The sequence below is a fragment of the Podarcis bocagei genome (genome assembly GCF_964188305.1).
Source record: "Podarcis bocagei genome assembly, chromosome: 15".
Classification (NCBI taxonomy): Eukaryota; Metazoa; Chordata; class Lepidosauria; order Squamata; family Lacertidae; genus Podarcis; species Podarcis bocagei.
Genome location: NC_138141.1, coordinates 35207885 through 35231012, shown reverse-complemented (window position 1 = coordinate 35231012; position 23128 = coordinate 35207885). Strand labels below are relative to the sequence as shown.

The 23128-nt window shown below is 40.6% G+C and overlaps 1 protein-coding gene across 11 annotated transcripts in view; it reads right to left on the bottom strand.

Annotated features, from left to right (window-relative positions):
• Positions 1–23128, bottom strand: part of GTF2I (general transcription factor IIi) — a 60225-nt gene that overhangs the window by 26720 nt on the left and 10377 nt on the right. For 6 of the 11 annotated variants that reach the window (XM_081172892.1, XM_081172899.1, XM_081172901.1 and 3 more), the window contains 13 exons: positions 22866–22969; positions 22496–22634; positions 21605–21739; positions 20332–20515; positions 19298–19326; positions 18184–18232; positions 17274–17317; positions 15662–15727; positions 12163–12222; positions 11268–11324; positions 7837–7899; positions 3526–3627; positions 1199–1264 (listed from right to left, as the gene is read on the bottom strand). In XM_081172892.1, coding sequence (XP_081029018.1) covers positions 1199–1264; positions 3526–3627; positions 7837–7899; positions 11268–11324; positions 12163–12222; positions 15662–15727; positions 17274–17317; positions 18184–18232; positions 19298–19326; positions 20332–20515; positions 21605–21739; positions 22496–22634; positions 22866–22969 — 1098 coding nt within the window. The remainder of the gene's footprint in view (positions 1–1198; positions 1265–3525; positions 3628–7836; positions 7900–11267; positions 11325–12162; positions 12223–15661; positions 15728–17273; positions 17318–18183; positions 18233–19297; positions 19327–20331; positions 20516–21604; positions 21740–22495; positions 22635–22865; positions 22970–23128) is intronic. The other 5 variants (XM_081172895.1, XM_081172896.1, XM_081172897.1 and 2 more) reach the window with 5 other exon arrangements.

The following is a 23128-nucleotide window of genomic DNA, read 5'->3' as shown; positions in this document are numbered from 1 at the left end:
CCCTATACAATCAAACCTGCTTTATATAAAAGAGGAAGAGATTATGCCTCGTAAGTGCAACTCAAACCCCACACCAAACTAATTTGCACTAACCATAGATTAGAACACAAGCCCTAGTTTGAGCTTCCAAAGTGTACAACAGTTCAGAGCTGCTTATCTGTGCTTATTTTCTGTCCCCATATGGAAACTAGAGTGCAGAGCCAGGACTCCCAGAGGAAGATTTATAGCCATTAAGTACGAACTGTCAACTCAGATGCCCCATCCAGCCACAGACAGTCCCAAGCCATGATTTATAAAAACTTCAAGTCATGGTTTCAGATTTTTGACAGTGGATCACATTATCACCCAACACAATTTTTGTGTAATGCCCAAAATGAGTAACTTACTTGCTATATGCAAACATATGCTACAACGTATTAAGACCAGGGGTGGCTAATTTGTGGGCCAACAGGTGTTGTTGAACCACAACTCATATCATCAATGACTTTGACCATCCTAACTAGTGCTGATGGGCATTGGAGCCCAGCAATACCTGGGGGATTATACGTTAGTCACCACTGATTTAGATGTTGCAGATCTGTAGTTAAGTTGTATGCCCACCTATAATGTCAACATTTTCAAATACAGGAAGGATGCAGAAATCCTCCTCCAACTTTTTAAAAAGCAAAGTTTTAAGCCTACAAGACTACGAATGATGTGGTCAAGCGCAGCAAATCTAAGAAACCAGAAGAGTGAAATCAACACAGAGCCAAACTCCTTGACCTTTCGGATGATTAGCTAAAACCGATTAAGTTACACAAAATAAGCAGCATTACTTTACACAGGTTGCAGACTGCAGGGGCCCCCCCTCTTTTTTGGTACCACATTTTATTCTTAATACAGATCACAATTAATGTGTAATGTTAAGAACCAAAGGCTGCGGAAGTAACAGCTTGCAGAACTTCCAACACTACTTACCCCACTCCCCAAAAGGAGGTATCATTGTACTTACTGCCAACTCTCTAATTCTGCAGAACCAACACGGCTACAAACACCCCTTGGCACTGGCAGTCCTTGGACAATGGCAGGACAACATGCCAAAAGAATTCAGACTCTATGGAGTGGGGAATTCTAACCTTTTTCCAAAAAAAGTTTGGGGAGTTTCAAATTCTAGGAATGGCTTTTAAAAGGGGGTCAGGGATACAGTGCGTACACATACCATATTTTCTTTCAAATAACTCTTCAACTTGCTTTCTCAAGTCTGTAATGCGGGCATTCCATTTCTCTGAAAGGAAAAATAATGTTATCCCAGTATAAGATATATCAAGCTTTTAATATATCAAGCTGCTGAATTCTGGATTATGCATTTCGCCTTGTTGCTCATGCATGATTATAAAACACTAAACCCTTTAAAAGTAACATCTGTATACGTTCTGAAGACAAAATTATATACATATTGCTGGACAAAAGCAGCTAAAAACTTTGTCCATAATTACTCCACACAGGCATGGCCAAACTTGGGCCCTCCAGCAGTTTTGGGCCTACAATTCCCATCATCCCTGACCACCGGTCCTGTTAGCCTAGGGATGATGGGAGTTGTAATCCCAAAACAGCTGGAGGGCCAAGTTTGGCCATGCCTGCTCTACAGCAATTCTATAGTCAGTAGCTCACTCCCATCGTGGTTTACACTGATCTGAAGCAGCTGTTGACAAATTATTTTAATTCAGAGCCTGAAAGGTTTAATTGGGAGGTTTCTTAAAAGGCCAGAGTTACAATGAGTGTGTGAAGCCGTATTGGCAGAAGCCTTAACTAAAGAGGTTATATGAAGAACCATACAGCCCCCCCCCCCATCATTACTCCAGTCCTGGTGCTGGTTGATTTAATGCATTCATGTCCCACTTCTCAAAGAAAATAGAGGCAGCAAGACACAAGGCATCCACATTCAAGCTACTGATGCACTGGAGTACTTCATGGCTTTGCACTTCTATACCATATTTACATCAGACATCTGAAGCTTTAGGAAATCATTACGAAAGAGGAAGGCACACACAGAAGCCAGACTCATTACAGACTCCTCAAGCTACTACTGTCTCAAGACTGACAATAGTCCCTAAATAAACAGCAAACTCCAAGTATATTCATTCTGCGTAGCCCATCCTCAAACCAATCACGCATTCTGCCACGATCAGCCTACTGGGCAGTTTGCTCAGATAAGCCAGTCACCAACTCTCCTTCCCTTCTTTCTCAGTTCTACTGACGTTCAAGTTCAAGTAAGCTTGAAGAAGTGCTTCTGCAAGAGTGGCCACATCCACACATAATACTAAACCATGGGCATGCTATGTGGATGGACCTCAATGATCCAAAGTAAAGAATAAGGTTTCATCTTCCCCTGAACATCCAGCAGGACAAGCTTGGTTGCATTTTGTAAAAAAACAAAACAAAAAAACAGCTTAGTGCTACATTTAAACCAGCAACCCTACTTAAACAAAACCATTGTTTTAAACAATTCATTTTCAAGCTGGCATGTTAAGGAACTTAAAACAAGCTGTTTTAAACCAGCTGGTTCAAAAGAAATACAAAGTGGAAATTGTTTAAAAGGGAAACTAAACTTGGCAGAAGTCCCTGATCATGCTGGAGGATGAGGGGAGCAGATGAACCTGACACTTTGCTCAGACGTACTGAGGCTCATGCACAGCGCATTAAATCATAGTGTTTAAGGGGCCAATGTCTCATGGAATACGCAGAATTAGCAAAATTAACAGATAAATTACATGAAAGGGACAACAAAGACTTCAAAAGAGAATGGGAACCATTTACAATATATATGAAGAGACAACATGAAGAGTTGGACTCATTGGCAGGGTTTGAGTAAGCATTCACAAATGTATATAATGTATATAATAAAAAAATAGATGTAAATGTATTAGGAATTAACTGGGGAAATAATACACAGGGTAAATAAACTGAAAGTAAAATGAAGTGGAAGTATGAGGGAAGTCCAGGGGAGGGGGGCAGGAAAAAATGGAAAATTGTTAGAGAGATATTTAATAAAGGATGCATTTATTGAAAAACCAATAAAAATTATTTTTAAAAATAAAAATAAGGGGCTAATGTATCCTCCTACACAAGTCTCCCGGATCTTCAAGGCATCCCAGGAAAACCTTCTGCTGGTACCTCCACTTTGAGAAACAAGATCTAATGGTACTGAAGGCAAGGGGTTCTGTGTTGCGGCACCATAGCAGAGCACATACGTTTTACATGTAACATCCCAGATTCAAGCTCTGGCACTTCAAGCTTAAAGCATCTCAGATATTAAGGTTTTGGAACCAACTTGTACCTGGAGAGCTGTTGCTGGACAGCACAGAACTATACAGAACAGTCTCAGGCTTGGGGGGGGGGGGGTGGAAGGCAGTTTCATATGTTCAAATAGAGATACAGTCATATTCAGTACCAAGTCAAGTGAAAGCTTGAATACACCTTAGCCAACAGGAGCCAGGCCAACAAAACTGTGAAGAAGGTTAGGAACCATTTTACTCTTAAACTTACCAAAATTGAATTCTCTAGCTTTTCTTCTTCCACAATTGGCAGCATCATTGACTGGTTCTGTGCTCTTTGTCTTCTTATGAGGTGGTAAGTAGTCGTCATCATCTTCAGACAGAAAAATACAGATATATGCATCATGGCTGCTGTTACTATTATGCCTGAATGTCTTTCAAGGTGTTATGGTTCTAACTCAAAATTATTTGCTGTTGGAGGATAATTTTTCTGGAGGAAAAAATTCCACATGCATTACGCTGACTGGTCAGAGCCTGGCATCCAAATTTCTCATTTAATATTCAAATTATGCGAATGGAATTAGAATATGCACAGCAGCATTGTCCAACATGTTTTAAATGAGGCCCTTTTCTACTGTTAAGGGACACCCAACACCCCTACTGGTACCAAATATATAATGGATACCACATCAGGTCAGATGATTTTGAAAATGAAGTATCATAAAGATCATAGGATAAAGCTTCTCCCAGATCCAGTGGTTCAACAACAGCATGACATAGAGGAAATAATTAGGAGACGGTGGGGGAAGAGAGGAAAAATTGGTTTCTATTCCAGCATCAACTGCATAAATAGAAATTGCAAGCAACTGGAAAAGGTTGGGAAGATTTCAGTGGTAACTGGATAGGACTGTTACATCCAGGATTAGATAATCCTTTCCAGAAAGAAAAAAGAAAAGAAAACTGCTGTATCTACAGTAAGAATGTTGAATAAGATATTTAAGGTTGCAAACATCACTTAAAATATTATTGGGGGAAGAGAGAAAGATAGATGCCAGACACCCTGATGCCAGATAAACACACTTTAGTGTCCCTAATATTTGTCCTTTCAGCAGCCCTCCTCCATTCAAACCCAAAACCACTTCACAAATCCCCCACTTTAAAATTAGTGCAAGAGCTGCTGAAAGGGAAGCCAACAGACACCACACTGTGCACTCACTGTCCATCAACATCAATACAAGAAAGTTATATCACAAGACTTGCACTCTAAAGTTTTGCGCTGTTTTTAGAAAATCTAAGGCTAGTTTTCTCATCGCTGAAAATGAGAGAAAAATGCTGTTTTGAAGAGCATGGGCCCTAAAAGTGAGCTAGGGTCTATGAGTTCTTGAGTTATACATCTTCAAACAGATAGTGAAAGGCAATCAAGCATATACCCCAAAAAACCTGCCACTGCTGATAGAAAATAACTCCTTTAGCTCCTTATGCAGGAAGCGCTACCAGACTTTTAAAAATTCCTCATATGGAGAAACTAATGTTGGGCACTTCCTGTGAAGGTCCCTTCTAGTATGGGGTGAATGAGGCATCCAAAAGAATAGCATAGCTCCTCATTTCACCAAGGAAGGGAAGAAATATGTGGCCAGCTTTTGGAGATTTAACTCAGTCCTGTAGGCTCTTCCCCAGTTTCCTGTGGCTGTGCTTAAGACAGAATGATGAGAAATTGCAAATTAAAACCTAGAGCCACAGCAGAAATGATAGAAAAGAGAGCATGGAACTTCACACTCTATAAGGTCAAGCTGGAGGCCCCAGGAAACAGTGAACTGCAAAGGTGTACATGTGAATCAACCTACTGGTCAGAATAGGGTGCAGCCAGCTGGATGGTGTCTTGTTCGCCCCAAACTAGAAGGAAACTTCACATTGTGTCTAATGTTTTCCTCTCAGTTTGGGGTGAAGGAGGCATACCTCAGCAACCCTGAACTTAGGGAAGCAAATCATGCTGGAGCACTCTCCTCTCAAAGGCTGCCACTGCGGAGGCCGAATAGTCCAACTTGCAATGTCTAATGAAAGTAGAGGGAAATTTCCTCATGGCGGAAATGGAAGCTGCTGCTACTCATGGAGTCTGTTATGGGGTTGCCGTATTTGGGCTTTTTTTTAGGAAGACCCCAAAATTGTTGATGTTAAGTGATTTTAGGCTTTTGGAGCTGACGACATTTTTACACCTGAAAACCTGACGTATGACAGGCCTAGCATGTCATGACATTTCGCTGAGAATCACTATTGCTTTGAAAGTTCATTTTAAAAAGGCATGAGATCAGTTCAAACGGCAATTTTTATAAAATAATATACAGCTTTTGAAAAAACTTTCTACTACTGCCCTGAAGCACAAGGTCAAATCCGCGTGACAGGGTAAGCTCCCGTTGCTCTGTCCCAGCATTTGCCAACCTAGATCAATGAACTTTTTTCAAGTGAACTATTTCATTCCAAGCACTGAGCATCATAGGCCAAGAAAATGCATACCTTGAGCCATACAGCTATTGTATGGCTTAGGTATGAATAATCAGCCCAGGGTGTAGGCTCATGCTGAGAGATCCATCATTTTGTGACATGTAAGGAGTCTGAGGTCCAAGAGGGGTTCTGGGTTCTCTTATGTGAAAGATAGATGAACCAGTTCTCAGGTGCTGGAGTGTCCTGCATGGAGACAGGTAGCTTCCACCTTTTGTTTAAAATAAAGCAATGATCTTGCTGGGGGTTACTGTTGCCTGTTAAGTCCTGGTGGGCCTTGGCCCAAGATGAACTAAGGAGAAGACCTTCAAGATAATGGTATATATGCATGCCCTGTAACTGAAATCGTGAAAACTCTTGAGGTCAAGCCAAGGCCCAAGGCCATTACAGTATACTTGAAATGTATCTGCTTGTAGGTAAACCTGAAGAAGCAATGGGGATAACAATGATGTAGCAGAGATGCTACAGTATGTTCACCAAGTCCCTAAATGATGCCTGGCACAAAGAAGCTGAGAGAAGGAAAAAATGGCATCCTGACAATCCCCTTTTCACAACCTCTTTCTGCTCCACCTGAGGTAGGAGGAATGTGTTTCCTTCACTCCTCAGTTGTTTGCGAGTGCGTTTGAGCCTATGATAGTGGTAGTCATTGATAGGACTGCGCATGGGGAGATGGGAGGGGAGAGACTCCAATTGTTCTGGAGAAGAATGAATCAGTACATGGTGGAGGCCCACAGTGGGAAGCTCTGTAGTAGCTACAGCAGAGACTTGATTGGCTTAGTCTGCTTCCCCATTCTGACATATGGAATTCCTTTCTTTTTATGTGGATGTCACTATTTGCTTTCCCAAGGGGGCCATAATGAAGGAAGAAAAGGCAATAAAATAAAGGAGAGCAATAAAAGATTATTAAAAAGAAACAACAAACTGGAGCAGCAGACTAGGAAGAGGAAGGGGAAAGGGAAAGGGTCAGGGGGAAAACTAGCAGTTCACAGGCAAGGTAAATCAGAGGAGGAGCCGAGAGGAAAGGCTATATTGAGCAAAGGCACAGAATGAATTGAGCGAGGAACCTTTAGGCCTGGGCTCAGTTTCAAAAGGAGTTAACCCACCCTACCGGATGCCTCCTTCACCCCAAACTGAGAAATATTACTACTGCTTCACTGTTATGACATAAGGAACACCTCACTACACAGGCAAGAGGAATAGCAATTCATAATCTAGAAGCACTATTGGAAGCTTTATCAACAACCCTTTAACAGATTAACCCAAAAACTTACTTACTAGTAGCAAGGTCTAGAAGTTGCAAAATCTAGACAGGAAACCAAGCCCTCCTAATGTAAATATTCCATTCTAGTAATTCATCTCATTTGCTCTACTTCCTATTTTGAGGTGTAGCATAGTGTCTGTTATAGACTGGTGTGTTTAAAAACTAACAAATGAGGCTATACACAAGAGGAGATTTACAAAAGAAGCAAAGGGGGGTGGGGAGGAGAAAGATTTAACACAAAAGATTTGCTTAAGGAATATACAGCACTCAGACCTTTGAGGCTAGGTATTCAGATTCACAATTTACTTTCTACTTTCCAAACCAATCACGGGGTTTGTCAGAATATATTGCCTATCCGTCCTCCACCTTACAAATTTTGCAAGACCCAAATGATCCTAGGGATAACAGGCAAGCAACACTTTTCAGTTGCTGTATTCCCTAAACAAACTGATCCTTCTTAAGGTCTCCTACCACTCCGGAGAACTCCCACATCCATAATAATTTCCCAACAAAGTGTATCAAAATAAAACAGTCTGCCCAAACTTCTTGTTTATTTCCTCTGAAAAGCAAAACAAAAAACCCAGCTAATTGAATAATTTGGTTTGTTTTCACATGCACTCTTAATACAGACACCTCTAAGAGACGCCTTTAAAAATGTTGACAACTTGTTTTCAATCATTTAATGTCTATCTTGCCCAGCAAATGTTATCTTACAGTACGAGAAAGGCTTTGGGGGGTATATAGAGGAGATGTGCACAACGCCACATGACTGAGATTCTTCTGAAACAAGTGAGCAAAATAGTATTAGCTGAGAAAATGGCCAACCTTCAATGGTCACTTCCACTTCAGGATCCTCACTTGTTTCAGAAGTGGCATGTTGAGAAGAATCTGAAAAAAGCAGAACAAAAAACCAAGTCTGAACGGCGCGGGAACTGGAAGAGCGGTTTTACTCCAGAATGGTGAATCAACAAGTGTGTGGTGCACTATGAATAAGAGACTCACAAACACAGAGGCCAAAATACTTTATCACAAGCCTCAAGTCCTATGGGATGTTGCCAAGGAAATGGAGATTTCTAAGTGCTAAGCTACAGGTGCAGCAGCTGCTGCTGAGTCGCCTTCTCCTAGGTTCACTTATCTTTTCATTGTCAAACATTTTCTCACTCATTGCTGAAGATACTATGTTTACAAGTCTCTCTTCTTTCACACAGCACAATTACAACAATATATATGTGTACAAATTGAAAATGTTACAATACATTAGTATTTGTAAAACGTTGTGTAATAAAACACAGTCAAAAGTTTTCATCGATGGAATATCTCCTACAATTGGCAAGATGGATCCAAATAAGCAAGTGGAACATCTTGTTTTCACGTTAACTCCAGACGTTTATAGCAACCAACTTTTCACAAAGCGACGGTATCTCAGTAAGAGGTTGGATTTCCTGCCAACGTAAATGGAATTTTGGCTGGCGTGGGACCACCAATGTGGAGTGCATCCTAAAACATGCTGCTCTTGGTGCCTTTTTGCCCCCATTGCCAAAGTAAGGAAGCACATCAAATCATGAGCAACCAGAAGGACAACTCTTAAGACACTTGAAATTGCTGACAGGAGCGGAAGGTTCCAGTGTATTGAGCCCCACCAGCAGCTGCAATCCTACTGGTTTGACCAACACATTAAGTTGCTTTGTCAACTTCTGAATTCCCATAATAAAAGCACAAATGAGTCTTCTGGCAATAGCTTCATGCTATTTCCATCACATCCTTTGAAACATTCTTCCTCAAATTTGAAAAAAAAGGTTCAACTGTTAATTCAGAGTAAATGACACGGAGCAAGAAGAGGACTGGATTCAAAATCTCATTAGCCCAAAAAGATAAAGATATTTTGAGAGATCCATAGCAGCAATTTGCCAGTGCTGTCCTCTGGATGCATTTACAGGCAACATAACTGAGTACACCACTTTCACTACTAGCCCAATAGATGGATCTAGACGATTGTAACTAATGAAGATACTGAAAAATTGTGTGAGCAGGCATGGCTGGCTGATTCCAAGGTATCTGAGAACAAGTTCAGAGACAGCCACTTGTCTGGTCACTCATGGATAGGAAGACACTCCTGCAGCAACCTAACAGGAAGTTTGTGAAACAGCTTTCTAACCAGTTCTCTCTCAGGCCATAAATTTTATATAAATTGTTAAAATAGGGATGTGTAAAGCAGATAGGCAGGTTAGCAAACAGGTTTATGAACTTTAGCAAGGCAGTGTTAAGAGGATATTTTTTCAAGTTACCCTATCAAATCTAATTCTACTGGCCTTCAGTTAAGCATCATTTTACAGAAATTATACCACAATGTACCTTATAGAAAGTTCTCTGATAGGTGTAGGGTAGTTCACATCAGAGATATTTGCATCCAGCTTTCAGTTCCAGCTTCTGAAGTGCTGAAATAATTCTGTACTAGTGATACACTAATCAATGTGTTATTTTGCTACTTTAGTTCTACTTTAGTTCTACTTTAGTTCACACAACATAGTTCTTATAGAAGTGATTGTACTTGGATTTTCTTTTCTAAGTAACCACAGTGTACAGTGGAAGATACTAATCCATGAATCCATCCAGTTGACCAAAAATCTCTCTTCCATGGGATCATCTGTACTGATAACATCAAGTCAAGGGTCAAAAGCTGGCAAGGAAGCAATCTCCACGTGTATAACGCATGTCCAAAAGTATTCATGATACAAAAGAGATCATACAAGAGAAAGGTTTGTGAGTTGTATTCAAGGTTAGTCTTACTCTGAGGAGACCTTTGTTGGATCCAACTCCTTGACAATAACATTCTACTTATATCCCTTAAGACACGGATTCCTTTAACAGTCTCTAAAAACGCATACACCTTCAAAAGGTTTTCTATAATGTTTCCATTTCACCAGTTAAACTGCCCATCTCTCACAGACTTCAGAAACACTTTTTTAAAGCATATTGCATCTGCAGTTTTTCTTTGCAGATGCCGAGCAGGTTAAAAAAATAATAATCAAGTTTGCAGACGGAGTCCAGCAAAACATTTTTTAAAAAACGTACAACCCTGGAATAGTGCAGCGTCTTCAGCTATCCAAAATGTGATTAGGAAACATGTAACACTTTAAAATAATATTAAACAAAACAGAACGAACCATTAGTTTGAGCAGAGGCATCATACTCCAACAAGAAAAACACTTCCAGTGGTATTTCCAGGTTCAGTAAGGATAGGTTGAGCTAGAAACTAGTTGATAAGTTGGCAATTTAATTTCCTCGTGTTTCACAAGGAAATAAAGGCACTCCCACCTCATCCATATATCCACTAAATCCAAGCTTCACAAAGCCACACCCCAGTACAGAGCTGATTCAATGACAGTTCAAAAATAGTGGAATATTTTTCTGAGGTGAAGTTGTGGCCAAGCAATTCAGAACTGTTGGAGGTCAGGCAGAGCTGATATTCAGGCCTATTTAGAGTGGCTCTGCCAAAACTACAAAATTCAAATCAACAGTGTATTTAGCATTTCCTTTTGAAAGGACAGATTCACATTCTCAGGGAGGCAGTGGATCTCCATAAGATTTGAGGCAGGTAACTTACTCAACAAACATTCCAACTAGGAGCAGCATGAACTGAAGGGCTTTGCACACTGTTTTCCACTACACATTGACATATTCAGGATGTAAACAAATGCATGTTCTGTTGCACCAAACCTTGCATTGCTAGACCCACATAATTCGCCCCTTCAAAAGTAACCAAAAGAGGGGCTTAGAAATCACAAGTTTCGAGGTCACTGTAAGTCTAGAGCTTTAAGTCACTGTCTTACTTTCAAAAACAAATGCTGTCCTCATGCTTTCAAGCATATCACATTGGGTAATGCTGTTACTCACTCAGACCTCCTAAGGAAAAGTGTGATATATAGCAAAAGCCACCACAGTCATGAAGAAGGCAGTAGGATGCTAACTTTATTAGCTCTTTTTCAACAGCTTCTATAGCTCACTGGAAGGTGTGGAAGGAAAGAGAAGGAGATGGGGGTCATCTTGCAAAGGCTTCTCAATAGTTGTCCACAATAAACATGCAGGATCACAACTCAAGGGGATGAAAATAAAAATACAACCATGTAAAATATGGAAAAAAGAATGCAAGACACGAACACAATGGACATGTTTGCATTAAGTGCTCTTTTAATTATTATTATTTAAAAAAAACTTTCCAGAGTTTTTAATTTTTTTTTAATTTACATATCTCTAACCTTCTACTGGCAATTCCACATCTGTTCCTTCACTGCAATCGGAACCCTGGTTGCTTCCTTTAGACAAATATAAACACACCATCATAAGAATAAGGAGGGCACTAGTCAACACTTGAAATTTCAGAATTAGTATCCCAAGGAACGGAGTAGAGATTTTATGGACCAGTGAACCTGGCCCATATTGCACCATCATCTCAAGCAGGATCATTTCAAAAAAGAGTCTGTGTCGACAATCAATCTCTGCTCCCATTTTCTTTCACATAAAACCAAAGGTTTTTTTTGGCAGAGTGCACTCCTCGCAAAAGGCAAACACAATTAGGCCATCTATAGTTCAGAAGAGCCTTGCTGAAAACATAGACACAATTTGGATAGCACAACGTTTGAAAACATGTTGGGGGGGCGCATAAATATGAAGCTGGAACAAAATTCTTCCAAGTTCTGCCATAAAGCCTTCAATACTTTCCCTTCATAATTCATAACTGTTCTCCCTCCTGACTCAACAACAACAACATTTAATGGAAAATGTGGCAAAATAAGTCTGATCAAAATGTTATTTGACACAATTTTTATCTGAGATTTCATTTTTATAGGAATAGAAAGGCCTTTCTGTATTTTTCATAGAAAACATAAGCTTACAGGGTCTGAATGCCCAACAACAGTAAATTCACAGTATTTCTAGGTAGACAAAAGTCCCCTGAATGAAAGTCAAACAAGAGTAGGGTCAGGGTAGAATTACAGCTCTCTTTCACGAAACGAAGGGGGGGGGGGGGAATCAAGCCATTTATTGAAACCAATATTGGAGAACAGTACTGTTGGCAGGCAGAACATGGCTACTGAGGTATCAATGCTGTTGTGAGAAATAGCACTGTGATGATGAACAAGTGAATTGCTATACCTGTGTAAGACTTTGCCATGGCGATTTTCTCATCAATCGCCGAAGTTTCTGAAGGACCTGCTTTGATAAACAAAGACAGCCATAAAAAAAATCACTTCCCAAGATTTTCCCGTCCCATTACAAGAGCATGCTCAGCTGAATAAAAAAACCGTAGAAACAAAATAGGAATTGTTTCATATAATCACAGCATGGAGGAGAATTCCAAGGGTCATCTAGCTCTTTGTTGTGAAACAAGCAGCAACTCAATTCGCACATCCGCCAAAACATGGCTTTAGTTAACACTAAGGCAAGCCGCAGTTTAGGGCAGCTTGTCTGGAGATGGAGCAACATACTACGGTCGAACAATTCAACACTCCAAAGCATAGTAGCACAAACAATGACTTTTCAGCCCACTTCAAATTACAGCTTTTGATTTGGGTTAGATAGCTGCTCACAAGTCAGTGTTCACCAGACATCAAAGCAAACCAATTAAGCTTGGATGGTTTGGTATGGTATCTGAACTGAGCCAAAGTGAGTCTCAAATATTCCCTTTTTGCCAAGTCCCACCTATCCCTTCAAAACCCTCCATTTTCTATCAAGCGAAGCACACGATTCTTCCAGTTCATCAGTTTACAAATCCAGCCAACACAAAATTTCAGTTCTCAATTTCCTGTCTTATCACTGTCCCATCCATTAAAGTAGCAACCAGTTATGGTGCAGCAGGAAGGCCACATAATGGCATTCCCCCAGAATCTGTCCCTACCAAACAGACCAATACTGAGAAAAGAGATCATACACTTTTTTTCTGAAAACAATCTTAAGCAAAAACTATGATTTACCCACCATCCATTTTCTGTATTTACCAACAGTGCTTTACATCTTCAACCAACTCACAGACCTCTAACAAATCTCATCAACAAAGAAAGCAAACACCTTAAGCACAAGCCAGCAACATGCTCCAACACTGCCAGCGTTGCAGTCCCACTCTCAAGTTTGCTGACTCACTCTCACATGCTTAACTAGTTGCAGGTGCAGAGCAAAAAGACCCAGAATTAACCAGCACACCTAACTTAACCCTTTCTTGTTTTTTCTCTCTGCATGCATAAACCCTTGCACATTAACTGAATAAGGGATATTTTTCTGCTGTGCTGTTGGCCCAGAGCCATCTCAATCTATTTCTGCACCTGCTAAGTTTCTGCCAGTCAGAAAGCCGTCAAAGGCAGCTCTCCCAACCTTGAGAGTCTTTGTCTTCTCAGATTACAAGCCTGATGGCAGGGCCTGTCTTTTTTATTATTATTATTGATGTGAACCACTTTGAGAGACAACACGTGTCTGGAAAGTGGGATAAAAATACAGTGAATGATAAATATTCTGAATTATTCTAACTAATAATTGGGACATATCAGAAGCTTATCTGAAAAGCTTATAAACTCTCAATTGAACCAATTCAGAGAAAGAAGAGAGTTAAATAGGAAAAGAACATCTGGTAAAAAAAAAAAGCAAGGGATCATGACTCTTCTCTTTTTCTCCACTGAAACATTAAGGGATCATGAGAACACTCACAAGGTTGTTACCTCTGTAGAATTGGGTGAAAGTGGCCTTCATATTAAACAATTTGGAATTCCTTGCCCATGAAAGACTCCTTTACATATTCCTTTTTAATAAGGAAAATTAATAGTCATGTCAGAATAACTCTTGCAAAGTACTGACCCTCCCCTTTCTACTACCTTTTAAAGAGAGAGAACACACAAAGCACACAACACCTGCCCTAGCTGGAAAGAGACAGGCAAAATTACCACAACTGCGTGCACCAGAATTAAAAGCTTCAAAGGAGACTCAGTAGGGACAACAGTACAGTACTCTGCTCTTTTCCAACAAGCTAGAGAATGTAGTATCAAAATGATGTGGCAGGGGAGAGGAGCCAATGCTGAGGAAGGCTTTGCAAGTCCAGTGATCTCTTGGTTGCAGAAACAGAGCCACAGGTGGCTCTGCAAGGAAAATCTGAGCACTGCCACATCCTCTATATTCAAATTTATATGCCACTAATCTGTAAGAGCAACGACATTCAACTTTCTGGCACCGATCCGCTGTGTTTCATTGACTTGCGATGCCAGCACTAGGCGACGGGTCACTAGGCAACATTAAGCTAGTATCCAGTTAATCATGCTATTCTCAAAATCCATCTCCCTGGACAGCGGGTGTCACAAATGGGTCATTAAAACAGGGAAAGTGAAGTCACAAAGGAGCTCACAAGAAGTAGGTTGCGGGGCTGACCACATTCCATTCACCATTTCAAGTTAAATCCCAAAATCATTATTAGTTTTCCTTCTGCACTACCAATAAGCCAACAGAAAAAGAAATATTGAAGGTTTTTGTTTCTTTTAGTAATGGCAGATAGAAGACAAATGTGAATTGGGAAGGGGAACATTTCATTATATTATTGCCCCATTTTCTTTTATGACAGAATTCAAAGTGTTGTACATAGGGCTTCCAGTCTCCCATTAAAGCAATCCCCAAATGGAGACTTGCTTAGCACAAGTAAGATCATAACATCATGTGCCTTTAGACCATAGTCCTGGAAGACATACAACATTTGTTAGAGGCTAGGATCAAGAAGAAACCTACTTAACAGTAAGCTTTGACTATGACAGAGGCTTTTCAGGAAATTTGCATATAGTGACAGGGAAAAAATATGCACACTCCACTCGTCTTTAGTAGTACAGCAAGCTAGACCATTTCTATTAAACCATACACATAAGCTATGTGCACAAGGGTTTACATCAAATATATACTTGACAATGCCTTGCTAAAAGAAAAGATATTTAGAAGTACTGAATGTGGCTGTTTTGCTTTTTTGTACCTCATAACACCGGCAATGTTAACACAGCCACTTTTTTAAAGCCTTCAACACAAAATGGGCCAGTATACAGGTTAATTTCATTCTTTGTAACAATAGTCAGTATTCAGTGTGATGAACCAGTGACAGAGTTGTCATAAATATAAGCACTCATAAAGAATAAGAATAATCTTCTGTAGCCTGAAATATCAAGGCAGGTGAACAACTGCACACCCTCCCCTCCCTCAAAAGTACCCATTTGCAACACTGAAATCCGAGCTTGTTTTCCTGTAATACAGGTTAGGATATGGATAAGACACTTATTGTACAGACCTATATAAATTATTTAATTTATTCCAGCACCTAGAAAACGTTTGCCAAGGCCTTGAGAGATGACGGAAGGAGAGAGAGAGGGAGAGAGAGAGAGAACAAGGGAGGGAAAAGCACAGACAATGGCAGAACAAGGACCAAAAGCAGCAGGAAAAAAGAGCAGGAGCCATGCATAAGAATCCCCTGACCAAAGGAAAACCCTGCCTCAAATAATTTAAGTTCACATTAGAACCAGGGCCCTTTCTGATTGTTCTGTCTCCTCCAATAGCCTCCACTTTCACTTGCCTTTCCACCAGTATATTTTAACATTCATGATTTCAGCCTGCACAGTAAAAGTCTTACACTCAATGTTACCTGGAATGTTAAACTGATAATAGTCGGGATCCTCAGATTCTTCTTTAACTGTTACCATCTCAAGCCCTGAAGAAGAACAAGTGTCAGCCATTTACATTGGCAATTAGGCTTCCAAAGCAAAAAAAAACCCCCTCTTCTGAAGCCTTAAGGAAACCAAAACAGTTTGAGCGAAAGCTTGTTGATTTTAATTAATTTTATAATGAATGTTTTTAGAATGTTGGATTATTTTGATTGTTGTTAGCTGCCCTGAGCCCAGCTTCGGCTGGGGAGGGCAGGATATAAATAAAATTTATTAATTTATTATTATTATTGTTACAGTGTGAGGGATTTCTTGTGCATCAAGTAACCTTTCATTCAGTTCAAACATTACAAAACATTACAAAAGTAGAAAATCATACTCCCTCCCCCTTGCAGTGTCCAAACTCGCTTCAAGGTGTGCTCAAGCAATAAATCGCAATGAGAGTACACATCCACTTTATGCCCCATGTCCATTATTAATAGCTATGCAACTGTGGGGTAGATAAGACAAGGCTGAAGAAAGAAAGATTAAAGAAAAAGACAAGAGTTGTCCTGCTTCATCAAATAAAGGCCCATTTTGTCTGGCGTTTAGTTTTCAACCATGGCAGGCATCCTCACGTAAAGAAACAATGACAGAGTTACGAGTGCACACAAGTTCATTCAATACAACTAGGAGTTGTGGATTGAATCGTGCACATCCTTTCCATTCCCCACTTCCCCCAACAGCAGCTTACTGGGAATCTCTGGAAGCCCACGAGCAGGTCTATTAGGGATGGTAATAATTTCCACTGGATTTGGGTACTTGGTGGACAAGGCCTTACCTGGATTAAGGCCTTGTCCACCAAGCACCCCAATCCAATGGAAATTCCCCATGCAGCAATACTCCCCATTGCTGCCATGCAAAGCCAGACCACAGCTTTTTTAAAGCACCCAATTATCAGTGGTTCTTTTGCATGTTATACTAGAGCAGAGAGACAGTTTCTTTCTAATTAGATATGCTATATCCTTGTATTTTTATGCTGTGGACTGCCCTGAAATCTACTAAGTAAGTAAGTATGTATGTATGTACGGAGGTAATCAGATATACTACAAGCAGTCACGTTATTAATGTTTACCGAGATCCACTAAGCACATTCGGTGGCATCTTGTTTCTCGAACTTAATCTGTTCCGGCAGTCCATTCGACTCCCGAAACAATTTGAAAACCAAGGCGCAGCTTCTGATTGGCTGCAGGAGCTTCCTGCACTCAAGCAGAAGCCACGTCAGAGGTTTGGCTTCCAAAAAACAGTCGCAAACCGGAACACTTCCTGCCAGGTTTGCAGCTTTCAGGTGCTGATTTGTTCGGCAGCTAAGCCATTCGAGAACCAAGGTTCCACTGTGCATTCAAATGCTGATGGGATCATTCAAGTGGAATGGGTCTTAAAGTGGGATGCATAAGGCCGGGGGAGAAGGCACAGGGCAAGTTCACTAAGTTCTAGTTTCCATATTTCCATGAAATAATAATAACCTAAATATGTATATTAAGTGATGTATATATACCACAATCCCCTATTGCTCAAGAGACAAATATTAACAAGGAAGTAAGAGATACATACCAGAATCTTCACTGGGCTCAGTCTTCACCTGGATGGAAGGGCAGCTAGATGAATGCATGAAAAAAAGAGTATGTTAATGCAAACCGTGAGTGCAATAACAAAAATCCTATGGATCCGTCTTTAACTGAGTTAGACCGCTGGCCCATCTAACCTGGTACTAGCCCATGAAACTGGCAGGAGCTCTCCAGGGTGTTGGGTAGGGTCCTTTCCAGCCCTGCTACCCAACAGCCTTTTAAATGAAGATGCTCTCCCTGTTTGAACCTTCTGCATGTAAAGCAGGTGCTTTTTCATTAAATTCTTGCCCTTCTCTGTTGCCCTGGAAGCGATGTAGATGTGCCAAATGATATCCCAAACCTGTGCCTATACCAGAGCTATGCAACATGGAGGTGAAATCTTAAAAAACCACAGAACATTTTACGTTAGGCTCCTAGGGCTAGTAGACACACTGGGCTGTTTTCACATTTTTCCTCACAACTACAAGGGCTGGAAACTTCTATTCTGGTTTGAAATGGCAGCTGTGGTTCTTACAAAGGTCAAAAGGGCCCCATCAGCCAAGACAGACAACTGGATGGATGAGAAGGTCATCACACATATTTTTGTCTGGCATCAACTCAGGTGGCCTTTTGGCACCAAATACTCTTAGGCTTTTAACAAGATTGATCCTGATGATGAGACTGATTTCTTGTATTTTAGGATTTTTAAAATTATCTTAGTGTGCTTACAAAGGATGCTGTCAGCAGCCTGGCAAACTATGATGATGGGGAAATGAGTATTTTAAATGAAAGACGAATATTCAAAACCGTATTTTGTGGTTGAAAGATATCCTTTCTGAATTATTATTTTTGCACCAACAGGAGAAAAGCTGTTGAAAAAAAGCAACAACCACAGAAAAGCACAAAAAATATTCTACCTTCCACCTGGGGATGTTACTGTGTGAGAGGAATCTGTCATCCGAGGTGCTGCAAGGAATAAAATGTTATCTGTTAATGTGGTGCTTATATTTCACACCCAATTATATAATTCTAGAGTAAGGTTAAACTAGTATCACTTGGACTCCACATTTTCACTTATTTATTTCAAGCTACTTTTAGCCTACTCTTCACCCCAAAGAATCTAAGCACAAGGTACAAAACTAAAATGCAGCAAATCACAGCACCGGCAGCATTTGGTTGTGTAAAGGAATAGCATCTGTGATGTGTTTCCCCCTCACTGGCTGTATATACACAACCAGAAAAACAAGTAAGCAAGTAGTAATGCCACTTGATATGTACATAATGTTACTAATAATAATAATAATAATAATAATAATAATAATAATAATAATAGGAACTAGTTGAAAATACTCTCCCCTAGAAAGAGTAATACTACTAGTGGCATAACACCAGTATCATAACTCAAGGTCACAGCAGGTCCTGAATCTGGGACCCAAAGGTCTCACAAAAATTCAGCCAGGCCCTGCAAACTACAGAGAGAGAAAGAGAAAAGTCAGTCACACCAGCAAAGAAAGTCTCTAACAGTTACAGGCCAGAGTGATTCAGAAAATACCTGTTGATGCCTATATAGGCTTCTGAGTTAGGCTTGCTTGCTGGTCAGATCAATTAACAGATTAATCTCTACCTAACCCTAATGTAACAAAAGCCAGATTTGACAAGCAGTGACTGGCTGTGCAAGCAAAAGGGGTCTGTGACTGCCCCCCCCCCCAATATTTTAAAAATAACATTTTTAAACTGACCACTCCTGCAGGTCCCCTGCTACGATCTGTGGTGTTAAATGGTTTGTGAGAATGAGACAGACACACAGCAAATTTGTCCTCTCCAATAACAAGAAAATGGCCATGCCAAATTGTACCCTTTGGCCCCACCCACTTTTATGATGCAATCCTTGGAAGATTGGTGATGTGTCAACGTAGCCCTCAGTACAAGAAGGGTTAGTCATCCCCTGGCTTGCCAAAATGTGCAAATCGGGCCATTGTATCAAATGAAATTTCCAGTGTTTTTATTTAGATCAGACAAGTGTCTACTCACCTAGATGTTTCTTTGGCTCGAGGAAGGGCCTATTAAAAAGAAAATGTTCTGTTATTTTAAAAGCACAGCTAAAAAGAGCTACTAGCATTTAAAAGTATTCAAAGCATTTTGTATACAGTGGTACCTCCGGTTGCGGACGGGATCTGTTCTGGAGCTCCGATCAGATCCCAAGGTTTCCACAACCAGAGGGACCGCTTCTGCGCACACATGTGCAGTGGTAGAGCGCTTCTGCGCATGCTTGCGCGGCAAAAACCCGGAAATATACTTCCGGGTTTGCCACTTACATATCCCGACGTTTACGTAAGCGGAGGGATACATAAGCGGAGGTACGACTGTATATGCAATCCTTACTGCCACCCTGAAAACGGCTCAGTGTTATTATGCCCATTTCAGACAACAGATGAACTGCCCTGAGACCTCTGGGTATAAGGCATTATATAAATTCTAATAATAATAATAACAATAATAATAATAATGGCATAGCAGAGGAAATGTCTGAACAAGAGATTTTCAAGTTCACAACTCAGCAGCAACACTGCTCCACTAAATACCACCCACTTCCAATATAATTATAGATAAACTTAAGGATAGACATAAAGATTTATACGCAATTATAATTTAACTGAAGGGACGCAGGTGGCGCTGTGGGTAAAAGCCTCAGCGCCTAGGGCTTGCCGATCGAAAGGTCGGCGGTTCGAATCCCCGTGGCGGGGTGCACTCCCGTTGCTTGGTCCCAGCGCCTGCCAAACTAGCAGTTCGAAAGCACCCCCGGGTGCAAGTAAATAGGAACCGCTTACTGCCGGGAAGGTAAACGGCGTTTCCGTGCTGCACTGGCTCGCCAGATGCAGCTTTGTCACGCTGGCCACGTGACCCGGAAGTGTCTCCAGACAGCGCTGGCCCCCGGCCTCTTAAGTGAGATGGGCGCACAACCCTAGAGTCTGTCAAGACTGGCCCATACGGGCAGGGGTACCTTTACCTTTACCTTTATAATTTAACTGAACAAACTGCTCCAAGAAAAGGAGGTGCTAGCACACCTTTTGATGACAAATGAGATTCCAGATTTGTTTTCCAGAATCCACTTCAGTGTTGTAACATCATAGTTGGTGGGATGCTTAAATGCAAGTCCTTCTGGGAGACCATGCACCATCACAGCAGATGGGTCCCTCTGAATCTTATCGTACGGCACAGGAACTACAGTTGACTTTCCTAAAGCTTTGCCTGGATGGAGGAAAGCAATCTTTATCAATAAGATACCAAAACTATGGCAATTATGCCCCTTCTTGCACAGCAACATGCATTCTTCCTTTGTCTTTCCCCTCCTCCACCCATTTTTTTGCCTCAGTCTTGTAAGCTCAAAATCATTTCTCCAAGCAAAATACGTCTGTAATAGATAGTACTCCTGAAGCAGGAAAAAAGGAGGGCAGGAGTGCTTCCTTCATAATTTCCACAAAACTGGGACCTTGTAGCAACAATCTGACTTTAACAGTAACTGAATGTAGGTTGATTATTAGACAATGATGATGAATTATTAGAAAAACAGAACTTTTTCAGAACCTGTCTATAAACTGTTAAATATTAATATTTGCTAAGCATTTCAATTCTGACAACCGCAGCATGTCAGACTTACTGGTCCTACAATAGCCAAGAGAGAACTTCTGGATATAGACACTGAAAACAATTAACATCCCATGGCCTCAGTAAATGAAGCCTTTCTGAATATTTTAGTCCTCCAACACAGGTCATCACCACATTAGCTACACTGGTCCTTACTGTAACAATGTTCTTCAGTGGAAAATACTACCTACAACTGCAAGACACAGTAATGGACGCTAGCATGGTGACATCTTACGCAAGAAATTTGAACAAGAAAACTTGAACAAGAGCACACTTGTGTGAAGTGCTGCTTCTCACACACACAGTGCATTTTAGTTACATAGTGCCGTATAAAACTGCTATTACTATCCCGTTCCTAAAGGAATAAAGCAGCTATGGGTTTATTTACCTAAGACTAGTTTTGCGTCTATGAAATGGGTGGAAATGCCTATCCAACAAGGTAGGATTCAGCATCTTCGTGGTCTTATTGCCTTCCTCAAGGAGAGACCCATTTGCATCCCAGCTCAGGAGTAAGGACATCACAATTCTATTATGACAACTTTCCACTCAATATTTTCTTCTTCTTCTCCCCCGAACCCCTAGAACCAGGAATGGAAGAGGATCCACAAACCAGCTTTAACCCTCTTTTTAGTGGCTTCAACATTTGTAAGCTAAAGCTTATACCATTATTCTAAATAAAACAAAAATATTTACCATAACAGATGCAGAAATAATCCTCAACGGATTTCCTGAGGGCTTCCATTTCCACAATATCCACAGTCATCCTATTATCTAGGGATGTTGACTTTATTTTCTGTAGTTCTGCAGCCTTTGCCTCTTCATTAACACCTGCAAAACAGAAAGTATGAAATCCAAAACCAAGTCACCTTTTGAATGCTAAATTGCAACGATATATGTGCCTAACCACAAGTTAAGATATTTCAATACAGCAGAAGACCATGCAGAGGACAGTCTTGTCAACTGTTGCACCAACATTGAATTCCCTCTAAGATAGTGTGCCTAGCTTTCTCTACATTCCCTTTTGGGCAGCTGCACAAATATGCATTATTCTGGAATGGTTTTGGACTTCTGTGGTATACACAGATGTTTATATGATGCAAATGATGCCCCAAAACATTGATTTGCATTAACTGTTGCCGTCTTCATGAACTGTGCAGTCGTTTTTCTATTTTGTAGTCATTTCAAATACATCGGGTGGCCAACTCTCAAGAGACTGCGATCTACTTTCAGAATTAAAAACTGGCAGTGATCTACCCCCATTGGGGTAAAGTTGTTGAGCTTTTTCAAGGAGAAAAGCCACGTTTTTGGGGAGTCAGCTCACAGCTGTTGAGCTTTTTCTTAGGGAGGAGAAAAGCCCCATTTTTAGGGGTTTAAAAAAACTTGGGGGGGGGAGTTCCATTGGTGTGGCCCAAAGGAAAGTCAAGTAATACATTTGGCACCAGCTTGGATGCAGGAGTTGCCAGAGGTGGCATACAAGACACCATCCAACCATCTTCAGCACTCCACTCCAAATCTGTGTAGGGTTACGCTTTTCCCAAAGGAGACACTTAAATGGTTTGAGAAAAAACTGCAATTTAAACTTACAGTACTTTACAAAATCCTTTTGAAAATCTTTTCTTGTATTAACGAAGGCTCTTCCTCTCTCAGTCCCCACCACAAACACATCTGTTTCATACACGGCAATGCAGGCAACTTCCGCCTTAGACTTGGCAAGCTCCTTGCACTGTAAAAGGAAAAAGTTGCTGCTTAGAATTGCAGTAGCAAGTGGCACAGCTGTATCATAATTATTTAATTATTTAAAAAGACGAGGAAGACGGGTTTGAAAGACTGTCGACTTACACCTTCTACCACTTGCAAGATAAAATAACAATCAGATGACCAGGCATGCATGAAGATACCTAAAGAAAGGTTGCAAGCAGAAGATACATTACAGTAAATACCAGTATCATCATACCATTGACTCAAGGGCTGACATGAGAAATGTAACAACCATTCTGCTTTCAGATGAATCCTCTTCATGGCTAGATGCTGCTGCCATAGCTGCTTGAGCCATTTTTGCTATGAAAAAATGAGAAAAGAACACAGTGAATCCAAATTATATAGTAGGCATACACATAATGAATTATTTACCCCTTTGCATTGTGTGGAATACAAAGTCAAGAGCAATAACTGATAACCAAAACTACTGAGCAACCAGATTTCTCAGCTGCTCACTAT